The sequence below is a fragment of the Bombina bombina genome, chromosome 6, assembly GCF_027579735.1.
Source record: "Bombina bombina isolate aBomBom1 chromosome 6, aBomBom1.pri, whole genome shotgun sequence".
NCBI lineage: Eukaryota > Metazoa > Chordata > Amphibia > Anura > Bombinatoridae > Bombina > Bombina bombina.
Genome location: NC_069504.1, coordinates 694370031 through 694393343, shown reverse-complemented (window position 1 = coordinate 694393343; position 23313 = coordinate 694370031). Strand labels below are relative to the sequence as shown.

General features: G+C 38.8%; 1 protein-coding gene across 1 annotated transcript; it reads right to left on the bottom strand.

The window, feature by feature from the left end:
* Positions 1–9578: 9578 nt before the first annotated feature.
* LOC128663460 (UPF0561 protein C2orf68 homolog) lies at positions 9579–23278 on the bottom strand. Its single transcript, XM_053717797.1, has 4 exons — positions 23141–23278; positions 20761–20876; positions 19181–19326; positions 9579–11169 (listed from the first exon to the last, which is right to left on the bottom strand). The coding sequence occupies exons 1-4, from the start codon at positions 23239–23241 to the stop codon at positions 11047–11049; spliced, it is 486 nt and encodes a 161-aa protein (XP_053573772.1). The 5' UTR covers positions 23242–23278; the 3' UTR covers positions 9579–11046.
* Positions 23279–23313: the final 35 nt, after the last annotated feature.

The window sequence follows — 23313 nt, the reverse complement described above, 5'->3', positions numbered from 1 at the left end:
ACTCCCTTACTCTCAGGTATTTTCAATTATTGTTGTAATGTTATATCTTCTATATTTCTTTATGCATTTGAAAAATTCATAAAAATTAGGTCACTGATTGAAATATGGTCAATCTATTTGCATAATAATTATTTAATGTTTTCAGAAAACCTTGATATGTTGTAATACCAATGTAACCTAATAAAAATTATTTAAACACAAAAAAATAATATATATATATATATATATATATATAATATATATATATATATATATATATATAATATATATATAATGTAATAACATTCACAGATCTTCTGACAAGCAGTACCAGTAAAAAAAAAGTTATTTTAAAATTAATATTGTTTCTGGCCACTTTGAAATGGTTGCCAAGCTCCGCCCACTGATGACATCACAATCTGGGCTTCATATAGCATCCAATCACAAAAGGCTCACTAGTTGGATTCAACAGACTGTAAAAGCTATTCAGCAGAGTGCATAGATGCAGCCCAGATCGTGATGTCATCAGTGGGCAGAGCTTGGCAGTCATTTCAAAGTGACCAGAAACAATATTAATTATAAAATAACTTTGTTACCGTTCCTGCTGCATAATATAGGAAAGGGGTGCAGGAGGCTATTTGAAGCTTAATCTAAGGTAAGAATTTAAAGGAAAAGTTAACTTTGACCTGCTGCCATGCAGCTTTCGCAAGTATAATTAAAATAAGTCTGAGTTCAATTCATCATTTTCATCAATTCTATCTATTAAAACATTTGCAAGTACCTTTTACAAAGATCGCTCCTATCCTCGTAACTCTGCCCGTCTATTACATTTTTTATTGTTTACAGGATGACGAATACCCGGTAGAACCGTTTCTATTGGTCCCCCACTGGCGTCCCAACAGACAACATTTACGCCCACCAGTTGATATGCGCATGCGTCTCCAGATTTTGCTCTCGTATTATACGCTTGTCCGTGTGAAACGCATGCGCATTTTAGTTTATCAAGCAATTGATGTCCCAGCAGTGCAAAGTATAGAGCGCAGCAAGGATTCTATCCGCTACTTGTGAGATACTAAGTATATATTTTATAATGATGACGTTAAAAACTTTGTTTATATTGCAATCAATCCTTAGATTATTATCTGAATAACGGAGGTTTTATGCGCATGCGCGATATACGTAGATGAACGAGCACAAATATACACGTAAGAGCGGGTGGGACCAGTCTTATGTGTAATGAAGAGAAATACGGAAATGATCGAGTAGGCGGGGGAAAACAGAAACAGGTATGCGATTATCGGTTATAAATAACTCATAAAAACTTAATTTAAAAAAAAAAGTTAGCGACTGCAATTAGCTCATAAACCTAACGGTTAGTATTAATGTGGATGCTCTAAATTTTCTTTCACTTTAAGATGACTAAGGGGTAGACTGTCCCTTTAAATATATATCTCCTGGATATTTGCACAAATATATATTTATACATATATAACTATATATACATATATACTTGAGATATATATATATATATATATATATATATATATATATATATATATATATATATATGAATGTATAAACGAAAAGCCATCAGAGAATTAAAGAGAACTCCTCTGATGTGCCAAAAGAATGCACATATAGCACTCTCATATACCCACATAGAAAATCAAAAGATAATATTTTGAGAGAAGAATTGTACGTGTGTGAGAGAAATGCTTGGTGTGACTGTACGAACTTGCAATAAAAACATCAATCTTTATTAGTATACAGTTCAAAGTTGGGATGTTACCTTCGGACCTAATGAAATAAACCAGGCTGATATTGACTATAATAGGTGTAGGAGCTAAAAATAGTCACTACTTAGGATAGATAGAATCACATCTATTTGGGGCATCTGTTTGTGGCTCCTTTGAATATTTTAAATCAGAACTTGTACCACATTTAGACCTTTATTACATTATAATTCAGCCGTATTGCTAAATCACTTACCGGAGCTGTCTTAGTACTTACTGGCATAAAACTATCAGACTACGGATCTATTATTTCTTTCATGTAATTGGCAAGAGTCCATGAGCTAGTGACGTATGGGATATACATTCCTACCAGGAGGGGCAAAGTTTACCAAACCTCAAAATGCCTATAAATACACCCCTCACCACACCCACAATTCAGTTTTACAAACTTGCCTCCTATGGAGGTGGTGAAGTAAGTTTGTGCTAGATTTCTACGTTGATATGCGCTTTGCAGCATGGTGAAGCCCGGTTTTCCTCTCAGAGTGCAGTGAATGACAGAGGGATGTGAAGGAGTATTACCTATTGAATGCAATGGTCATTCTATCGGGGATTTATTTCATAGGTTCTCTGTTATCGGTCGTAGAGATTCTTCTCCTACCTCCCTTTTCAGATCGACGATATACTCTTATATACCATTACCTCTACTGATTCTCGTTTAGTACTGGTTTGGCTATCTGCTATATGTAGATGAGTGTCTTTTGGTAAGTATGTCTTATTTTATTATGACACTCTCAGCTATGGTTTGGCACTTTATATGTATAGTTCTAAATATATGTTTTATACTTATATTTGCTATGATTCAGGTTAATCAGTATATTTCCTTCTTACAGACTGTCAGTTTCATTTTGGGAAATGCATATGAATACATTTTTTTCTTACCTAAAAATGTTTCAATTGACTTTTTTCTTCTAAATTGCGGGCTGATAGGCTCGTGGGAGCAAAAAATGCTAGAATTTATTGCGTAATTTTTTGCGCAAGACTTTTTTGCGTGAGAATTACGTTTGTTGGCGTTATGACGTCATTTCTGGCGTCTTAGTTGGCGCCGAGAATTTTCACGTAGTTGCATCATCTATAATAATAATAACTAGTATTTATATAGCGCCTTTCTCCCAGTGGGACTCTACGCTTTTTCAGCGCTCGCTCTCGGAATTAACCAAATCGGCAGCTGAATAGTAATAGTTGTTATTATTACCCAATTTAATGGTACTCATTTTATCGACCTCGGAAGGATGAAGGGCTGAGTCGGCCCTGCCGGGATTTAAACCTGTGACCTTGGATCTTTTAAACAGGCTTTTTTGTAGTCAAAGCATTTACCAATGACGCTCGTGTTTGTTGCAGACGTTTTTGGCGCCAAAATTTTTTTCAATTGTGGGCGTCATACTTGGCGCCAGTTTTTTGACATTATTTAAGTCTTTGTTTCTTTTTGCTTCTGGTTTCCAGAGGCTTATTCTGTTTGCATTTTTTCCCATTCCTGAAACTGCCATTTAAGGAATTTGATAATTTTGCTTTATATGTTGTTTTTTCTATTACATATTGCAAGATGTCTCAAGCTGACCCTGTATCAGAATCTACTTCTGGAATGCTGCTGCCTGATGTCGTTTCTACCAAAGCTAAGTGCATTTGTTGTAAACTTGTGGTAACTGTTCCTCCGGCTGTAGTTTGTGTTAGTTGTCATGATAAACTTTCAAAAGCAGACAATATTTCCATTAGTAGTAATCCATTACCTGTTGTTGTTCCTTCAACATCTAATGTTCAGGATATTCCTGTTAATGTGAGAGAATTTGTTTCTAATTCTATTTAGAAGGCCCTGTCTGTTATACCTCCTTCTAATAAACGTAAAAGGTCTTTTAAAACTTCTCATAAATTAGATGAATTTTTAAATGACCGCCAGCATTCTGATTTATCTATCTCTGATGAGGATCTATCTGGTTCAGAAGATTCTGCCTCAGATATTGACACTGACAAATCTTCATATTTATTTAAATTGGAGTTTATTCGTTCTTTATTAAAAGAGGTTGTTGATTTGAAGCCTCCGCATTGCTAAACACACATATCCAAATAGATGTCGAGTCTCTTCTCTTTAGATCAGTTCCTAAAACCAGCACTACGGCTCATAAGGCCCTCTGGCTAATAATGATAAATGCAGCTAAAAAATTAATCCCCAGACATTGGAAAACACAAAACATCCCCACCTTCTTGGATTGGAAAGCCCAAGTTTCAGACCTCATCGCCCTTGAGAAATTTCATTATCTTCAAACACATCTGGAATAGATCTATTTAATTTCCCAATATGCATTCCTATCCCCCTTCCCCTCCCCAAAATTATTCCTTTTTTTTTTTTTTTCTCCTCCCTCTCTCTTTCTTATCCTCTTTCCCCCCCCCTCCTCTGCCCCCTTCCCCGCTTTTCTCTTCTCCCTTCTATATTACTAACTCCTCTGGTTCCCTTGCTTTTCGTGATCCATACGTGTTAAAAGGAGCCCAAAGCTTTATTATGCTCATTTTTACTTCTTATGAAGTTTTGATCTCAATGTTTTTGTTATATTGTATACCATGATTGTACAATTTCATTTGATACTCAAACGTGAAGCTTCCACGTTGTCTGTATGTTACCTTATTTTTTTTTTTCAATAAAGCTTGTTTGAAAAAAAAAAAAAAAAAAAAAAAAAAAGAAGAGGTGTTGATTGCATTAGATATGGAGGAGTCTAGTCCTCCTGATATTAAAACCAGTAAACGTTTAAATTCGTTTTTTAAACCTCATGTAGTTATTCCAGAGGTTTTTCCAGTTCCTGATGCTATTTCAGATGTAATTTCTAGGGAATGGAATAGTTTGGGTACTTCATTTACTCCTTTAAGGTTTAAGAGACTGTATGTACCCTTTGCCGTCTGATAGATTGGAGTTTTGGGACAAATCCCCAAAGTTGATGGGGCTATCTCTACTCTTGCTAAATGTACTACTATTCCTACGGCAGACAGTACTTCTTTTAAAGATCCTTTAGATAGGAAACTTGAATCTTATCTAAGGAAGGCGTATTTATGTTCAGGTCATCTTCTTAGGCCTGCTATTTCTTTGGCTGATGTTGCTGCTTCTTCAACTTTTTGGTTGGAGGCTTTAGCGCAACAAGTACCAGATCATAATGTGTATAGCATTGTTAAGCTACTTCAACATGCTAATAATTTCATTTGTGATGCCATCTTTGATATCATTAGAATTGATGTCAGGTATATGTTTTTAGCTATTTTAGCTAGAAGAGCTTTATGGCTTAAATCTTGGAATGCGGATATGACTTCGAAGTCAACGTTGTTATCTCTTTCTTTCCAAGGTAATAAATAGTTTGGTTCTCAGTTGGATTCTATAATTTCAACTGTCACTGGGGGGAAGGGAGCTTTTTTGCCTCAGGATAAAAATTCTAAGGGTAAATTTAGGGCTGCTAACCGTTTTCGGTCCTTTCAACAGAATAAGGAACAGAAGCCTGACCCTTCCCCTAAAGGAACGGTTTTCAATTGGAAGCCTTCTCCTGTCTGGAATAAATCCAAGCCTTTTAGAAATCAAAACCAGCCCCCAAGTCCGCATGAAGGTGCGGCCCTCATTCCAGCACAGCTGGTAGGGGGCAGGCTACGATTTTTCAAAAATGTTTGGATCAATTCAATATCATTGAATTCAGAACATTGTTTCTCATGGGTACAGAAAAGGGTTCAAGATAAGACCGCCTGTGAGAAGGTTCTTTCTCTCACGCATTCCAGTGAACCCAGGAAAGGCTCAGGCTTTCCTGAAATGTGTTTCAGACCTGGAGTCATCTGGGGTAATTGTGCCAGTTCCATATCTGGAACGGGGTCTGGGGTTTTATTCAAATCTGTTCATTGTACCAAAGAAAGAGAATTCTTTCAGGACCAGTTCTGGATCTAAAAATTTTGAATCGTTATGTAAGAGTATCAACATTCAAAATGGTGACTATAAGGACTATTCTGCCTTTTGTTCTGCAAGGGCATTATATGTCCACAATAGACTTACAGGATGCTTATCTTCATATTCCAATTCATCCAGATCACTATCAGTTCCTGAGATTCTCTTTTCTAGACAAGGATTACCAATTTGTTGCTCTTCCTTTTGGCCTAGCAACAGCTCCAAGGATCTTCTCAAAGGTTCTCGGTGCCCTACTCTCTGTAATCAGAGAGCGGAGTATTGCGGTGTTTCCTTATTTGGACGATATCTTGGTACTTGCTCAGTCTTTACATTCTGCAGAATCTCACACTAATCAACTTGTGTTGTTTCTTCAAAGACATGGTTGGAGGATCAATTTACCAAAAAGTTCTTTGATTCCTCAGACAAGGGTAACCTTTTTAGGTTTCCAAATAGACAGTATCCAAATAAACAGTATCCATGACTTTTTCTCTAACAGACAAAAGACGTCTGAAATGGGTTTCAGCTTGTCGGAACCTTCAGTCTCAGTCATTCCTTTTAGTAGCTATGTGCATGGAGGTTTTAGGTCTCATGACAGCATCGGACGCGATCCCTTTGCTCGTTTTCACATGAGACCTCTTCAGCTTTGTATGCTGAACCTTTGGTGCAGGGATTATCCAAAGATATCACAATTGATATCCTTAAATCCCAATGCTAGACTATCTCTGACTTGGTGGTTAGATCACCATTGTTTTGTTCAGGGGGCCTCTTTTCTTTGTCCAACCTGGACTGTTCAACAAATGCGAGTCTTTCAGGTTGGGGAGCTGTCTGGGGATCTCTGACATCGCAGGGGGTTTGGAAATCTCAAGAGGCAAGATTACCAATCAATATTTTGGAACTCCGTGCGATTCTCAGAGCTCTTCAGTTCTGGCCTCTTCTGAAGAGAGAGCCGTTTATTTGTTTTCAGACAGACAATGTCACAACCGTGGCGTATGTCATTCATCAAGGTGGGACTCACAGTCCTCAGGCTATGAAAGAAGTATCTCGGATACTTGCATGGGCGGAATCCAGCTCCTGTCTAATCTCTGCAGTCCATATCCCAGGTATAGACAATTGGGAAGCGGATTATCTCAGTCGCCAGACTTTACATCCGGGAGAATGGTCTCTCCACCCAGATGTGTTTCTTCAGATTGTTCAGATATGGGGCTTCCAGAAATAGATCTGATGGCTTATCATCTAAACAGGAAACTTCCCAGGTATCTGTCCAGGTACAGGGATCCTCAGGCGGAAGCAGTGGATGCGTTGTCACTTCCTTGGAATTATCAACCTGCTTATATCTTTCCGCCTCTAGTTCTTCCAAGAGTGATTTCCAAAATCATAATGGAGCGTTCGTTTGTACTGCTGGTGGCTCCAGCATGGCCACACAGGTTTTGGTATGCGGATCTTGTTCGGATGTCCAGTTGCCAACCTTGCCACTTTCGTTAAGGCCAGACCTTCTATCTCAAGGTCCGTTTTTCCATCAGGATCTCAAATCATTAAATTTGAAGGTATGGAGACTGAACGCTTAGTGCTTAGTCATAGAGGTTTCTCTGACTCAGTGATCAATACTATGTTGCAGGCTCGTAAATCTGTGTCTAGAAAGATTTATTACCGAGTTTGTAAGACTTACATTTCATGGTGTTCTTCTCATAAGTTCTCTTGGCATTCTTTTAGAATTCCTAGAATTTTACAGTTTCTTCAGGATGGTTTGGATAAGGGTTTGTCTGCAAGTTCCTTGAAAGGACAAATCTCTGCTCTTTCTGTTCTGTTTCACAGAAAAATTGCTAATCTTCCTGATATTCATTGTTTTGTACAGGCTTTGGTTCGTATCAAGCCTGTCATTAAGTTAATTTCTCCTCCTTGGAGTCTTAATTTGGTTTTGAGAGCTTTACAGACTCCTCCGTTTGAGCCTATGCATTCTCTGGACATTAAATTACTTTTTTGGAAAGTATTGTTTCTTTTGGCTATCTCTTCTGCTAGAAGAGTTTCTGAATTATCTGCTCTTTCTTGTGAATCTCCTTTTCTGATTTTTCATCAGGATAAGGCGGTTTTGCGGACTTCATTTAAATTTTTACCTAAGGTTGTGAATTCCAACAACATTAGTAGAGAAATTGTTGTCCCTTCGTTGTGTCCTAATCCTAATAATTCTTTGGAAATATCTTTGCATTCTTTGGATGTGGTAAGAGCTTTGAAATATTATGTTGAAGCTACTAAAGATTTCAGAAAGACTTCTAGTCTATTTGTTATCTTTTCTGGTTCTAGGAAAGGTCAGAAAGCTTCTGCCATTTCTTTGGCTTCTTGGTTAAAGCTTTTGATTCATCATGCTTATTTGGAGTCGGGTAAATCTCCGCCTCAGAGGATTACGGCTCATTCTACTAGGTCAGTTTCTACTTCCTGGGCTTTTAAGAATGAAGCTTCTGTTGATCAGATTTGCAAAGCAGCAACTTGATCTTCTTTGCATACTTTTCTAGCATTTCATTCTGATAAGGTGGTTTTTGGCTGAGAAGTATCATCCGCCTGGCATATGAAACTGCTGGACAGCAGCCTCCTTAAAGAATTACGGCTCATTCTACTAGGGCTGTTGAACAGATTTGTAAGGCTGCGACTTGGTCGTCCCTTCACACTTTTTCCAAATTTTATACTTTTGCTTCTTCTGAGGCTATCTTTGGGAGAAAGGTTCTTCAAGCAGTGGTGCCTTCCATTTTCATCCGTGTCCTATTGCTTTGGTATTGGTTTCCCACAAGTGAGGATGAAATCTGTGGACTCGTCATATCTTTGTAAAAGAAAACTAAATTTATGCTTACCTGATAAATTACTTTCTTTTACGATATGACGAGTCCACGACCCACCCTGTTCTTTTTAAGACAGGTTTTTTTTTTTATATATATATTTTTTGTAAACTTCAGTCACCTCTGCACTTTTTTAGCCTTTCCTTTTCTATTCCTATACCTTCGGCCGAATGACTGAGGGTGGAGGGGCTATATATATACAGCTCTGCTGTGGTGCTCTTTGCCACTTCCTGTTAGCAGGAGGTTAATATCCCACAAGTAAGGATGAAATCCGTGGACTTGTCATATCGTAAAAGAAAATAATTTATCAGGTAAGCATAAATTTAGTTTTTTTCTCTTGGTATTCTTAGTTTAAACTAAACATAGGTAGACTAATATGCTAATGTCTAAGCCTTTGAGGGATGCCTCTTATCACATGCTTTTTAAATCTCTTTTCAACACAAAGTACACGTGGGCCATATAGATAACCCCCTGTGCCTGAACAGTGTTATTTAAGATTTAGCACAAAGCAATGCTAAATGTAAGACAATAGATAACAAACATACAGTCAGAGTCATGTGATCAGGGGGCTGGAAGAAGGTTCCTAGATACTAGGTAATCACAGAGGTAAAAAGTACATTAATATAACTGTGTTGGTTATGCAAAACTGGGGAATGGGTAATAAAGGGATTAGCTATCTTTAAAACAATAACAATTCTATGGTAGACTGTCACTTAAATGTGCAGGCTTGCAGCTTATACATGTGAAGCATAGTGGAGTCTGCTTTAGTAAGCAGATCTCAAACAGAAAGGTAGCCAGTTCAGGAGTCACTTGGGGAAGCACTTCTTCACAGAAAGAATAGTTGATTCATGGAATAAACTTCAATTAGAGGTGGAAAGGACAAACACTGTGGTGGGCTTCAAGGATAAGTTTACACTTTTAGGAATTTTGGGGCAGACTTTTTACCCCATGATTCTTATCTGTCATCAATATCTATTTTTCTAAGAGTGGGAGTTGCACGATAATGACTGGGCTCACAAAAGGGTCTAGCATACCATCATGCTCCTGTACACAAATAATATTATATTTACAGTCCCAAGATGAAGTTCAACCACTTCGTAAATATTTTATTAAAAACAAAGGTGTCCGTACTAAACAAAGGTGTTTATCTTCCAGCACTTTAACATAAATACACAACTGAAATAGTTAATACTGTTAAAAATAAAAGTAATTGTTCAGATTATCAACCAGTTTTTAGATTTACAAGCGTTCAAACTGCCCCTAAGCATACTTTTATGTTACAGTCCACTCATTTTAACGTCCCTTTCTAAAACGTTTTTTTTTTTTTTTTTAACAGTTTTATTGTAAGATAACATATGTAATCTTAAAGGGACAAGATTTAGAAAGAGCAGGCAATTTTAAACAACTTTCCAATTTAATTATATTATCTAATTTGCTTCAGTCTCTTAATATTCTTTGTTGAAAAGCATATCTAGATAGGCTCAGTAGCTGCTGATTGGTGGCTGCACAGATGCCTTGTGTGATTGGCTCACCCTGTGCATTGCTATTTCTTTAACAAAGGATATCTGAAGAATGAAGCAAATGAAGTAATAGCAGTATATTGAAAAGTTGTTTAAAATTGTATTCTTTATCTAAATCATGAAATAAAAAAGTTGGGTTTAATGTCCCTTTAAACTAAACATTTAATTCAAAACAAGTGTTTAACTAAGGATAATTTAAAAAAATAAAATAAATACTGGTAATGCACGTGCATTATTTATTGAGCCTGCTTTTCCTGTAATTTACCTCATAATATAGTAGAACCTGAAGTGTATTCCATGGAATTCGCAACCCTGACCCTGCTATATGCTGCACAGTGATTGGTTGATACATGTCGCAGCTTGTTTATATCTGTCCCTAATTAGTTACAGCCAAGATAAATTTCAATTAGCATGACCTGGAACTGCAAAACAATTCATATTTTTCTAACAGAATTAATTTTGAAATGTTTTAAAAACATTGATGTTGTCTGGAGACAATGCATTGATTTATGATAAATAAATAAATATTGACTTTAATGTGCCGTGTGTGGTGGTTTAGAGAACAGCAAGATACCAAACCGCCATATTCCCAAACCCAACATACTTATGAGTAGGCTATTTCTTCTGAGAGGATACTGGTTAACTTCTAAATACTGTGTCATCACAAATATTTCAGTGACATTACTACTTAAAGTGTCATAGTAAAGACCTTTTACAGGTCATCTCTGAAACCTCCCTTTTATTTAGTCTTTGATTCCACTAACGGAAGGATAGAAAGAAATCCTGTCTGAGCCAACAAAACGCTAACTAAGGAAACTGTACAGATCTGGTCTCCTGCCTATCCACATGTAAAGTTGTCAGGATGCGCAAATTCAGCAAGTCTCCTTCCAAGCCTTCATGTGCTTGTTTAACACAATCTTCCTCCTCTTTCTATCAACGCCGGCATACCCAGGGTAGCACGGAATGCTGCTACGTCCAATCCACTGAGAATTCACTCAGAGCGAGCTTGCTTGATCTAAATATTAACGTCAGCGAGGCGCCTTTCGTTTAGTTATCTCCTCCTGGATTCGCTTTTTCAGGGCCTCTCTCATGTTAACTTCCAGATTGTTCTGAACCGATATTTTTTTGGCCAGCTGCTCTGCGTCATCATCCTATAGGATAAATAAATACAAAATTAAAGATTCCCACTACTCAACTGTTATTTTACCTCATGCAATATTCTTTATTTTGTACACATAGTGGATTTTCTTTTTTGTAAATCTCAAAACAAAAGTTCAAAAAGATGTATATCAATTTAAAGGGACAGTAAAGACAAAACATTCATGATTCAAATAGAGCATTTAATAAAATTTTTTTTTTTTTTTTACTTAAATTAGCAAAATTGCTTTGTTCTTTGTGTATCTTTTGTTAAAGGGTAAAATCTAGGTAGGCTGAGGAGCTAAGGAGGATGCACGTGTTTTTAGCAGTCTATGGCAGCAGTGTTTGCAACTGTTTATAGTCATGTTTACATAATGTTACAAACATTGCCGCCAGATGGCTATAGACACGTGCACACTTCTGAGCTCACCTAGGATTATTCTTTAAGAAAGGATAACAAAGAAATAAACAAAATTGATAACAGAAGTAAACTGAGAAATATTTCACATATTAAGCAGATTACTCTACGTTGGTGTAATGTTACCAGTAGCTCCCCCCGCCTGATTAAAGGGACAGTCTACACCAGAATTGTTATGGTTTTAAAAGATAGATAATCCCTTGTTTACCCATTCCACAGTTATATTTATATATTTTTTACCTCTGTGATTATCTTGTATCTAAGCCTCTGCAGACTGCCCCTTATTTCAGTTCTTTTGACACTTGCAGTTTAGCCAATCAGTGATGGCTCCCAGGTAACTTCACATGCACGAGCACAGTGTTATCTATATGAAAAACATGAACTAACACCCTCTAGTGGTGAAAAACCTGTTAAAATGCATTCTTAAGAGGCAGGAGTGAACAGTTACACTAGCTGAATTTTTGGTTCACCAATCACCTGATCATATATATCTGCACTAATTTGTAAATTTCATTGTCCCTTTAAATATACTGATATTTTTCCAACCCTGATTATAAATATTCAGAAACTTGGTCTCTATTTTTTTATACAGTGATTGAACACAATTTTTATAAAGGGACATAAAACTGCAAAAAAGATCTAATGTGTTAGAGCTAGCTACCAGTAATGCATTGCCGTTGCTAGGCCTACCTAGGTATGCTTTTTAACAAAAGATACCAAGAGAACAAAGTACTTTTGATAATAGATGTAATTTGAAAAACCTCTTAAAATTGCATGTTCTACTTGAACCATAAAAAGACCATGAAAATCAAACTTTTAAGTATGATGGAGGCACTCTATCCTCTCTGGAGGGAACAGTACTGAAAAGTTTCTTAAAATCACATGCTCTACCTGAAACATGAAAATATATATATATATATATATATATATTCCAAAAAAAGGAGAAGACAGAGACAAGAGGCTCAAGGCTTGGTATGACGTTTATTCAGCAAAGTTGATAGGTGAGTAGCCCAAATGACACCTGACGCGTTTCGCGCATGTGCTTCATCAGAGGTTTAAATATATAAAATATATACACACATATACACACTTTCATGTCCCCTAGACAATGACATTTTAATAAAAAAAAACAAAAGCATTCTCTAATTCCTTATGGCATTTAATTTGTGCGTTAGTGCCCCTTGCTTACTTTGTGTTTCAAGGGAATTTAAACTACAATAGTAGATACTACTTACAATGCTATTGTGTTTCATCCTGTGCCTGCATCTGTCTTCAAAGTTGTTCTCTTATTTAACTCCTTACAATTATCAGTAAGTGAAGCTCTGCATCTTCACACCGGGTGCTGCCATAGGATGAAACAATATGCGTGATGGAGGCACCCAGTTTAAAATGCAGAGCTTTACCAGCTGGGTTCTGTAACAAGTTAAGAGAACGGCTTTAAAAAGAGAGATGCAAGTACAAGATGAAAAACAATAGCATGGCAAGTAGTAACTATGCTACTGTAGTTGTACCCAGACGTTTAACATCCCTTTAAAGGGACATAAAATGTATTTCTTTTACAAGATACGAGTCCACGGATTTCATCCTTGTGGGATATCGCCTTCTGGTCAGCAGGAGGAGGCAAAGAGCTCCACAGCAGAGCTGCATTAATAGCTCTCCCTTCCCTCCCAACCCAGTCACTCTTTGCCTGCGTTAGTGATAGGAAGAGGTAAAGTGAGGTGTTAGTTTGGATTCTTCAATCAAGAGTTTTTTTATTTTTAAATGGTGCCAAAGTGTACTATTTTTCTATAGGGCAGCCTCTGGAGTGCTAGCCTTTTTGGCTGTGGGAACTAGTGGAGTTTTAGCTTCACTGCGACTCCCATAATTGTGCTGCTCTTCTGTGTATGGTCTTAGAGAATGTTAACTAAGACCCTTCTGCCTTCACAGGACCTCAGGAGGAAGAGTGTACCTCTTGACACTGGGAGAATATCATGCTGTTCCTCAGCATGGAGGTAAGCGCAGTCTTTTACTCTGGGGCTCTGCAGCATATCTCAGAACCGACTGTACTCTATCTTTGTTGTTGGTAGCCTAAGGGCTCTTATGGACAGTATGCAGGTTCTTATTAGCATAAGAAGAATGAGAACCGACATACTGCTTATTATCCAGACACTCTGGCATGTAAAATTTAGCCTAGAAGCGCTGGGACATTATGTGGGTATGTTCTTATGTTATAATGGGCTTGACTCTATTATCTTTATTATAATCATAGAATGGCTGACACTGGGGTAGTGCTGGAGTTGGGGAAGTGTTTCTAACCTCCAGTACATGGCGGTACTGTACTTTATTTTTCCTGAGGTTTGTGTGGCATGTTTCCGCCCACGAGGGGCGGGGCTTAGAGTTCGCACTCTTAGCCGCACAGTGTCTTACTCGACTGAGTTCCGGTTGCAAGCGTCTCCTGTGGTAATATCTTACAAGCGATCTTAGGGTCACCGCTCTAGAGGAGTTCAGACACATGGAGGCAGGTAGGAGCCGCAGCAGAGTGACTGTTTTATTTTTCTCTGGAATACTGGTGAGATTTTTTATAAGGCTCACGTGCAGGGAATAAATATAAACAGCTTTATCTCTGCCTATTTATATATTCTTTAATCATGGATGACACTGAACAAAGTACATGTCCTATGTGTTTAGATGCCATTGTGGAACCCCCTGGTTACGCTTTGTCCCTCATGTATTGATAGGGCCTTACAGTGTAAAGAACAAATTTTCTTTAATAAAGATGTATCTAAGGAATGTTCTCAGACTGATGAGATTCAGGGTATGCCGCACCTTTCTCCCCAAGCGTCACAGCCTTTAATGCCCGCTCAAGCGACGCCATGTTCTTCAACTGCGTCTGCTTCATTCACTTTGCAGGATATGGCTGGAGTTATGTCATCCACTCTCTCAGAAGTTTTATCTAAGTTACCAGCTTTGCAAGATAAACGCAGTAGGAAAGAGGCCCAGGTGGTCCCTGTGACTTCTGATGCTTTGATGGCAATCTCCTATGTACCCTCCCAGGGCTCTGAATTGGGGGGTATGGAGGCTCTGTCTGAGGGGGAACTGTCTGATTCAGGAAGTGATGTCTTTCAGGTTTAAGCTTGAACACCTCCGTCTGTTACTACGGGAGGTTTTGGTGACTCTGGAGGACTGTGACTCAATTGTGGTCCCTCCAGAGAAATTGAGTAAGATGGACAGATACTTGGAGGTCCTTTCTTCTGATGTTTTTCCGGTTCCTAAAATGATTTCGGAAATTATTGCTAGGGAATAGGAAAGACAGGGATCCCATTCTCCCCTTCTTCTATGTTTAAGAAAATGTACCCTATAGCTGACACCGTGCGGGTTTCTTGGCAGACAATCCTTAAGGTGGAGGGAGCTATCTCTACCCTGGCTAAGCGTACGACTATCCCTATTGAGGACAGTTGTGCTTTCAAAGACCCCATGGATAAGAAGTTGGAGGGTCTTTTCAAAAAAAAAAAAAACAACTTTATGTTCATCAAGGGTTCCTTTTGCAACCGACGGCCTGCGGCTGCTTTTTGGTTTGACGCTCTAGAAGAGTCCCTTAGGACTGAAACTTCTTTAGAGGAAATACAGGATAGAATTAAGGCCCTTAAGCTGGCTAATTCTTTTATTACGGATGCCTCTTTTCATATCACCAAATTGGCGGCTAAGAATTCAGGATTCTCCATCTTAGCACGAAGAGCCCTATGGCTAAAATCTTGGTCTGCAGATGTGTCCTCTAAATCTAAGCTCTTGGCTATTCCTTTCAAGGGAAAGACCCTTTTCGGGCCTGACTTGAAGGAGATCATTTCTGACATTACGGGAGGTAAGGGTCACCTCCTCCCTCAAGATAAAACAGCTAAGCAAAGGGGACGACAGAGTAATTTTCTTTCCTTTCAAAATTTCAAAGTAATCCCCTCTTCCGCTTCCACTAAACAGGAAGGGAATTTTTCTGAAGCCAAGTCCACCTGGAGACCCAACCAGGCTTGGAACAAGGGTAAACAACCCAAGAAGCCTGCTGCTGCTACCAAGACATTATGAAGGGGCGGCCCCCGATCCGGGACTGGATCTAGTAGGGGGCAGACTTTCTCTCTTTTTCCAGGCTTGGATCAGAGACGTTCAGGATCCCTGGACACTAGAAATCGTGTCTCAAAGGTATCAGCTGGAATTCAAAAATTCCTTCCCCAGAGGAAGGTTTCTTCTTTCACGGTTGTCTGTCGACCAGATAAAAAGAGAGGCGTTCTTACGCTGTGTAGGAGATCTATCCCTCATGGGAGTAATCTGCCCTGTTCCAATTCAGGAACAGGGGTTTTACTCAAATCTCTTTGTGGTTCCCAAAAAAAGAGGGAACGTTTTGACCCATTTTAGATCTCAAAAGTCTAAACAAGTTTCTCAGAGTTCCATCCTTCAAGATGGAAACTATTCGGACCATTCTTCCATTGATCCACAAGGGTCAATATATGACTACCGTGGTTCTAAAAGATGCATATCTTCATATCCCTATACACAGGGATCATCACAAGTTCCTGAGGTTTGCCTTCCTGGACAAACATTTTCAGTTCGTGGCCCTTCCTTTCGGCCTGGCCACGGCACCCAGAATTTTCACAAAGGTTCTGGGATCTCTGCTGGCGGTTTTAAGACCGCGGGGCATTGCTGTGGTGCCTTATCTGGACGACATTTTGATCCAGGCGCCGTCTTATCAGCTAGCAACGTCCCATACAGACATTGATCTGTCCTTTCCAAGGACTCATGGGTGGGAAGGTGAATCTCGAGAAAAGTTCACTAGTTCCACAGACGAGGGTTCCCTTCCTGGGAACTCTAATCGACTCTCTTTCCATGAAGATTTTTTTGACGGAAGTCAGAAAGTTAAAGATTCTGAACACATGCCGATCCCTTCAGTCCAATCCTCGGCCGTCAGTGGCTCAGTGCATGGAGGTAATTGGCTTAATGGTGGCAGCAATGGACATCATTCCGTTTGCACGTTTTCATCTCAGACCTCTACAACTGAACATGCTCAGTCAGTGGAATGGAGATTATGCAAATTTGTCTCCTCAAATAGATCTAGATCAGGAGACAAGGGATTCTCTTCTGTGGTGTTTGTCGCTGGATCATCTGTCCCAGGGGACATGCTTCCGCAGACTCTCATGGGAGATAGTGACAACGGATGCCAGTCTGATAGTATGGGGAGCAGTCTGGAATTCCTTGAAAGCTCAAGGTGTATGGACTCGATCGGAGTCTCTACTTCCCATCAACATTCTGGAGCTGAGAGCAATATTCAATGCGCTTCTGGCTTGGCCTCAGTTAGCTTCGACCAAATTCATCAGATTCCAGTCGGACAACATCACGACTGTAGCCTACATCAATCATCAGGGAGGAACAAGGAGTTCCTTAGCGATGACAGAAGTAACCAGGATAATTGGGGTGGGTGGGTGGAGACTCACTCTTATCTCTCAGCAATCCACATTCAGGAGTGGACAATTGGGAGGCGGATTTCTTGAGCAGACAGACGTTTCATCCGGGAGAATGGGAACTCCATCCGGAAGTATTTGCCAGCCTGATTCTCAAATGGGGCAGGCCGGAGCTGGATCTCATGGCGTCTCGTCAGAATGCCAAGCTCCCGAGATACGGATCCAGGTCCAGGGATCCTCAGGCCGAACTGATAGATGCCTTAGCTTACGTGTTCCCCCCCATTTGTTCTCCTTCCACGGGTGATTGCTCGAGTCAAACAGGAGAGGGCTTCAGTGATTCTCATCGCTCCTGCATGGCCTCGCAGGACTTGGTATGCCGATCTGGTGGACATGTCATCTCTGCCACCATGGAAGCTTCCATTGAGGCAGGACCTTCTCGTTCAGGGACCCTTCCATCATCCGAATCTAATTTCTCTACAGCTGACTGCTTGGAGATTGAACGCTTCATTTTATCTAAGTGAGGGTTCTCCGATTCGATCATTGATACCTTAATTCAGGCACGTAAGCCTGTTACTACAAAAATTTACCATAAGATATGGCGTAAATATCTTTATTGGTGTGCATCCAAGGGCTACTCATGGAGTAGGGTTAGGATTCCCAGGATTTTGTCTTTTCTCCAAGAAGGATTGGATTGTCAGCAAGTTCCTTAAAGGGACAGATTTCTGCTATGTCTATTTTGCTACACAAGCGTCTGGCTGATGTTCAGTCTTTTTGTCAGGCTCTGACTAGAATCAGACCTGTGTTTAGACCAATTGCTCCTCCTTGGAGTTTGAATTTAGTTCTTAATGTTCTTCAAGGGGTTCCGTTTGAACCTATGCATTCCATAGATATTAAGTTATTATCTTGGAAAGTTTTATTTTTGGTTGCTATTTCTTCTGCTTGCAGAGTTTCTGAGCTTTCGGCATTACAGTGTGATTCACCTCATCTTATTTTCCATGCAGATAAGGTAGTGTTGCGTACCAAACCTGTTTTTCTTCCGAAGGTCGTTTCATATAAAAATATTAATCAGGAAATTGTTGTTCCTTCCTTGTGTCCTAACCCTTCTTCTAAGAAGGAGCGACTGTTACATAATTTGGACGTGGTCAGTGCCTTAAAGTTTTACTTACAGGCAACTAAGGAGTTTCGTCTACCTTCTTCCCTGTTTGTTGTTTTTTCTGGGAAGCGTAGGGGGTCAGAAAGCTACAGCTACCTCTTTCTTTTTGTCTGAGGAGTATCATTCGTATTGCTTATGAGACTGCTGGACAGCAGCCTCCTGAACGTATTACGGCTCATTCAACTAGGGCTGTGGCTTCTTAATCGGCATTTAAACATTATGCTTCTGTGGAACAGATTTGCAAAGCTGCGGACTTGGTCTTCGCTTCACACTTTTTCAAAATTTGATACTTTTGCTTCGTCCAAGGCTGTTTTTGGGAGGAAAGTTCTTCGAGCAGTGGTGCCTTCCGTTTAGGTTCCCTTTCTTGTCCCTCCCGTTTCATCCGTGTACTATAGCTTTGGTATTATCCCACAAGTAAGGATGAAATCCGTGGACTCATCGTATCTTGTAAAAGAAAAGGAAATGTATTCTTACCTGATAAATTTGTTTCTTTTACGATACGATGAGTCCACGGCCCACCCTGTTTTTATGAGACAGGTCTTTATTTTTGTTAAACTTCAGTCACCTCTGCTCCTTGGATTTTCCTTTCTCTTCTAACTTCGGTCGAATGACTGGGTTGGAAGGGAAGGGAGGAGCTATCTATGCAGCGCTGCTGTGGTGCTCTTTGCCTCCTCCTGCTGACCAGGAGGCGATATCCCATAAGTAAGAATGAAATCCATAGACTCATCGTATTGTAAAAGAAAAATTTATCAAGTAAGAATAAATTTCCTTTTTTTTTTTTACTGCTGCAAAAGGGTTAAACCCATAGCTTATGGCCTGGTTGCAGCTCCTGAGCAGGAGAAACAGCTAGTGACTTGAAGCTACATGTTTTTGTCACTTCTAACTGGTCATTCATTTCAGTGGGAAACATCTGAATGAAGAAGAATCAATCTCAACAGCCCTCCAGCAGTAGCAAAAACTGAATAGAGCTAGAAAATACTGAATTATAAAGCAGACTTTTCGCACCGTGTCAAGAAGAGCTGAATCATAAATACCTCATAAACAATAATAGATGTTATTTCTCCTCCATCTGCTTCAAACTCCAGACAAAATAGCTCAGTGCCATACTGGTCTGGTTCTGTGCTAGAGCCACTATTGTTAGAGCCATCATACCCTAGATCAGCAGCCTCCTGTGACTTTCCTAGGGTGAAAGCAAGGATATCAGATTGTTAGTTCTTAGTGTATGAAATGTAACAATATCCTTACAATTCCTGAAAAATGTAAATGCATGTTCCTCAATACTTGCGTGCTTATTATATCCAATTTAATCTCTTCAGTTTCTATGCAATAGTTATATCCAGTGCTAAACACATTTCCAGAACCTGCTTCTGCTAGAATAGTTCTTCTGGATCATAACATTCTATAAAAAGTATATGACAGCCACCTTTGCCGACTTTAAGAAATCAACCATGCAACAAGATATTGATTAGTTAGTCAGTCAGTATCCACAGTAACAGAAATAAAACAGATCAAACATATCTATACTATTTTATATTTCATCAGTTAATATGGAGCAAATGTATATCTTCCATAGCGTTTGCAGGGGTTAAACAGCAGCTATAAATGTATTTTGCCATTTTAAAATGGTCAGTGCATTATTCCTATGCATGCTGGAATGCCTAATGTACTCAAGTGAGATAGAAACCACATACAGACGTGACCGAAAATATTGGTTCTGTTGCATTTTAATAGAGAAACACAAAAAAGCTGACTGGATTTTGCCAAAATGCATGTTGAAAAGCCACAGTCCTGGGAGGATGTATTTTGAACAGATGAAACAAAAAGTAGTGCTTTTTGGCAAACAACTCCATGTTTACAGAAGGAAAATAGGAATTTTCAAATAAAAGATCACCATCTCTACCATGAAAAATGTAGGAGGCTCAGTGGTGTTTTGGGGTTGCTTTGCTGCATCTGGCACCGTATGTCTAGAATCTGTGAAAGGTACAATGAAATCAGAAGACTATCAAGGCAGTCTGCAGCAAAATGTACTGCCTATTGTCAGAAAGCTGTGTCTCAGTCGCACGCCATGGGTCCTCCAGCAGGATAATGACCCAAAGATACCTTAAAAAGCACCAAAAAAAATGGATGAGAAGAAAACATTGTAACGTTACTAAGTGAACTTCTATGAATCTAGATCTAAATCCCATCAAAGAGCTGAAATTTGCAGTTGGGCACCTAGCAAACCTGAGAGAACCGGAGCAGTTTGCTCAAGAAGAGTGGGCCAAAATTCCAGTCAGTGCTACGGAAAGCGCTTGGCTGCAGTTATTGTCTCCAAAGGCTGTGCTACTAAATATTAGGTTAAGAGTACCAAAATTGTTGTCTGTGCCGTTCTCATTTGTTTTACGGTTTAAAGTAATATGTGAAGTTTCTGTTCTATTACATTTGAAATAAAGAATGGTAGATACCAAATACTTTTTTTATTTTACTTAGTTTAGAAAAAAAAAAAAGTGTGTTTTCCTAAAAAATTGGAAAGGTACCAATACTTTTGGCCACATCTGTATGCTTATACTCTCATTACCCCTTCTGCCCACTGTGGCACGCCCCTACAGTATAATGAGCACGATAGAAGTGTTACCTTTCCATCTTGGATGATAAACCTGCAAGTCAGGCTTCTTAGGACGAGGTGCTCCTACTGTGTATCTTTTCTTCTGTTTCTCTTTTGCTTCTTTCACTTCTCGATCATAGTCATCCCTGTAAATAAGAAAGTATTAAATAAAAGGCCTATCTAAATGAACCTTATCAGTTGCACTGTAGCCACGAAGCCTACAATCAGTGGACTATATCCATAAAGGTGACAGCAGGCTTTCTCTTATTTCTAACATGTTACATGAAGCATATATACTATAGTAATGCAGGAATCCACTGTACCTAAGCAAAAATATTTTCCATGAGACAGGAGCAGCATTCAAACCCGGTCCTCACTTCCAATGCAACTCCTATATACTTTGCAGTGTGAGCTGGCTCAACCACCTGTCATGCTACCTGGCTGCCACAGAATCACTAGGTAGCCAGGCTCAGCACTCTACTTCTGTCTCTTCTGTATAAGTGATTGTAGGCTTTGATTACATATATATATATATATTTTTTTTTTATAAAAATGTTAAATAATGAATCTATAGGAATCATTAACAATACAGCTTGCATAATGCTATATTTGTTTTAAACATGTACATTGTTTTTTACTGTTCTAAGAACACCCAGGTCTCCTCTGTGCTAAATGATTTTTTCTTGCTTTGACAGGTGGGTAGTGTAGCAATCTCACCAACTGCCCTATGGATTCCTATAGCAGTGAGCTTGAGTTGCTGCTAGCATGTTCACTGTTTACATTACTGTTGCATTGGATCTAATTTCCAATCTAATCAGATAGCATCAGTGAAAGTGTGAAGCTGTAGAAATCCACAGGGCAGGTGGTGCCCATACTATTGGCTGCACCATCCTCCTGTCAAGATAAGAAAAAAATATCATAAGAATTAGGTTAGAAAACTAAATATCAAATTAAGTTTTTTTTAAGCAAATATAGCATTTTGAAACGTGTACCGGTCTCTTGATTCATTATTTAATTTTTTTTTTTTGTTTTCTTTTAAAGTTTACCATCACTTTAAGTTCCCTTTGAGGAACTGACACAATAAGGACATGTACTGGGTCCAAGAAAGAATGTTGTATCTTGATCCAGTTAAGTAGATGAAAAAGTGGTTAAATCACTACTGTGTGTTACAAAGGGTTAAAACACAGTTGTGAGTGCCTCATATGTAATGATACATGTCTGCTTCTGGTAATGTATGTTATAGATATGGACAATCAAAAGGTTTAATTCCCGTTATGTGGTTGTTTTTAGCAACCAAAATCACAGGGAGGAAAAAATATATATGTACTTGATCCAGAGTGCCATACATATGGATAAAAACAATACATAAAAACTATTAGCTTTCTTTTTTATGTTTTAAACTTGTCTTTATTGTCAAACTAAATATCACAACAAACTTGACAAGAAAACAGAACAGAAAACCAACAAATGAACATTGTCAGAATAAAAGGCCTTTTATTAGTTTTCTTTTTACAAGCTAGAAACTTAATATCAGCCAAAAAAATACACAAACTACTAACACATATACAATATTTAGGAACAGCTGATATATATATATATATATATATCTATATCTACACACACGTATATGTTTCTATTAATCGTTCATATACTCTCATGCAACACATTTAGCCCTGTTTCTCTGTGCATGAAGACTAGACAACCCGTCCTTCTAGTCTTGATACACACTGATGCCAACTAAGGTAAGGTGCCCAACTAGGGTGATGACAAATTTAGATACATGATCTCCCACCCCCACCACCTCCGCTCTCCCCATATCACAACGCAGATATGGCTAGGGTAGTCAGAAGGTTAAAAATATAACATTACAACCAGGGTTGCTAGCTCTTCTACAAAACAATACTAAATGACCAGCTTGTGATCCCAGAAAAGTAGTATGGTAATGAACAGAACTAAATGTCATGGGCATGTCAGCTTTTGCCCACTTAAAACTCAGGATCAAATTAAAATTGCCTGCATTCCATGTGACTTACATGCCTATACTGACTCTCATGTCAGACAGACAATCTGCCCGGTAACTTATACAAGCCATATATACCCTAGTTCAGATCCCATTGCTCGCAGTCCTTGTGAGTTATGTGGTTATATATAGTTTTTACCATCTATTTTACTGGATTGTACGGATAAATACTGGACACCTAACAGCCTTACTTACAAATGCAGTGGTTAAAAGACAACTTATGGAAACTAAAAACAATTTGTGCTTACTTTTATTTCCTGGATTTAAAACACAACACAAATTTATTTAGAAAATATCAATCGAAAATGCAATTTCAGTTTTTAACCCACATGTTTATTATTAAAGAGATAACACATTCAAGCACTAAGGAAAAATGCGAGTATACTTTACCTGGCTATCTGATTCCGACGAATGTGATGAACGAATCCATGGCTCATGTCCAGCCTACCACCAGGCCCCGCTTTACCCCGGTGCTCAATACAGGCCTCCATATCCTACTTGTTTCTCCGGTTCTAACTATAACACAACTCTGATTGGTTCCGTTTTTTTTGCTTTCTTACCAT

Excerpts from the sequence above, each read along its gene's own strand:
- LOC128663460 (XM_053717797.1), bottom strand. The coding sequence starts at position 23,241 with ATGGAGGCCTGTATTGAGCACCGGGGTAAAGCGGGGCCTGGTGGTAGG. Across the intron at positions 20,877-23,140 it reads CGTCGGAATCAGATAGCCAG|GGATGACTATGATCGAGAAG; the intron begins GTAAAGTATACT and ends TCTTATTTACAG. Across the intron at positions 19,327-20,760 it reads TTATCATCCAAGATGGAAAG|GAAAGTCACAGGAGGCTGCT; the intron begins GTAACACTTCTA and ends CTTTCACCCTAG.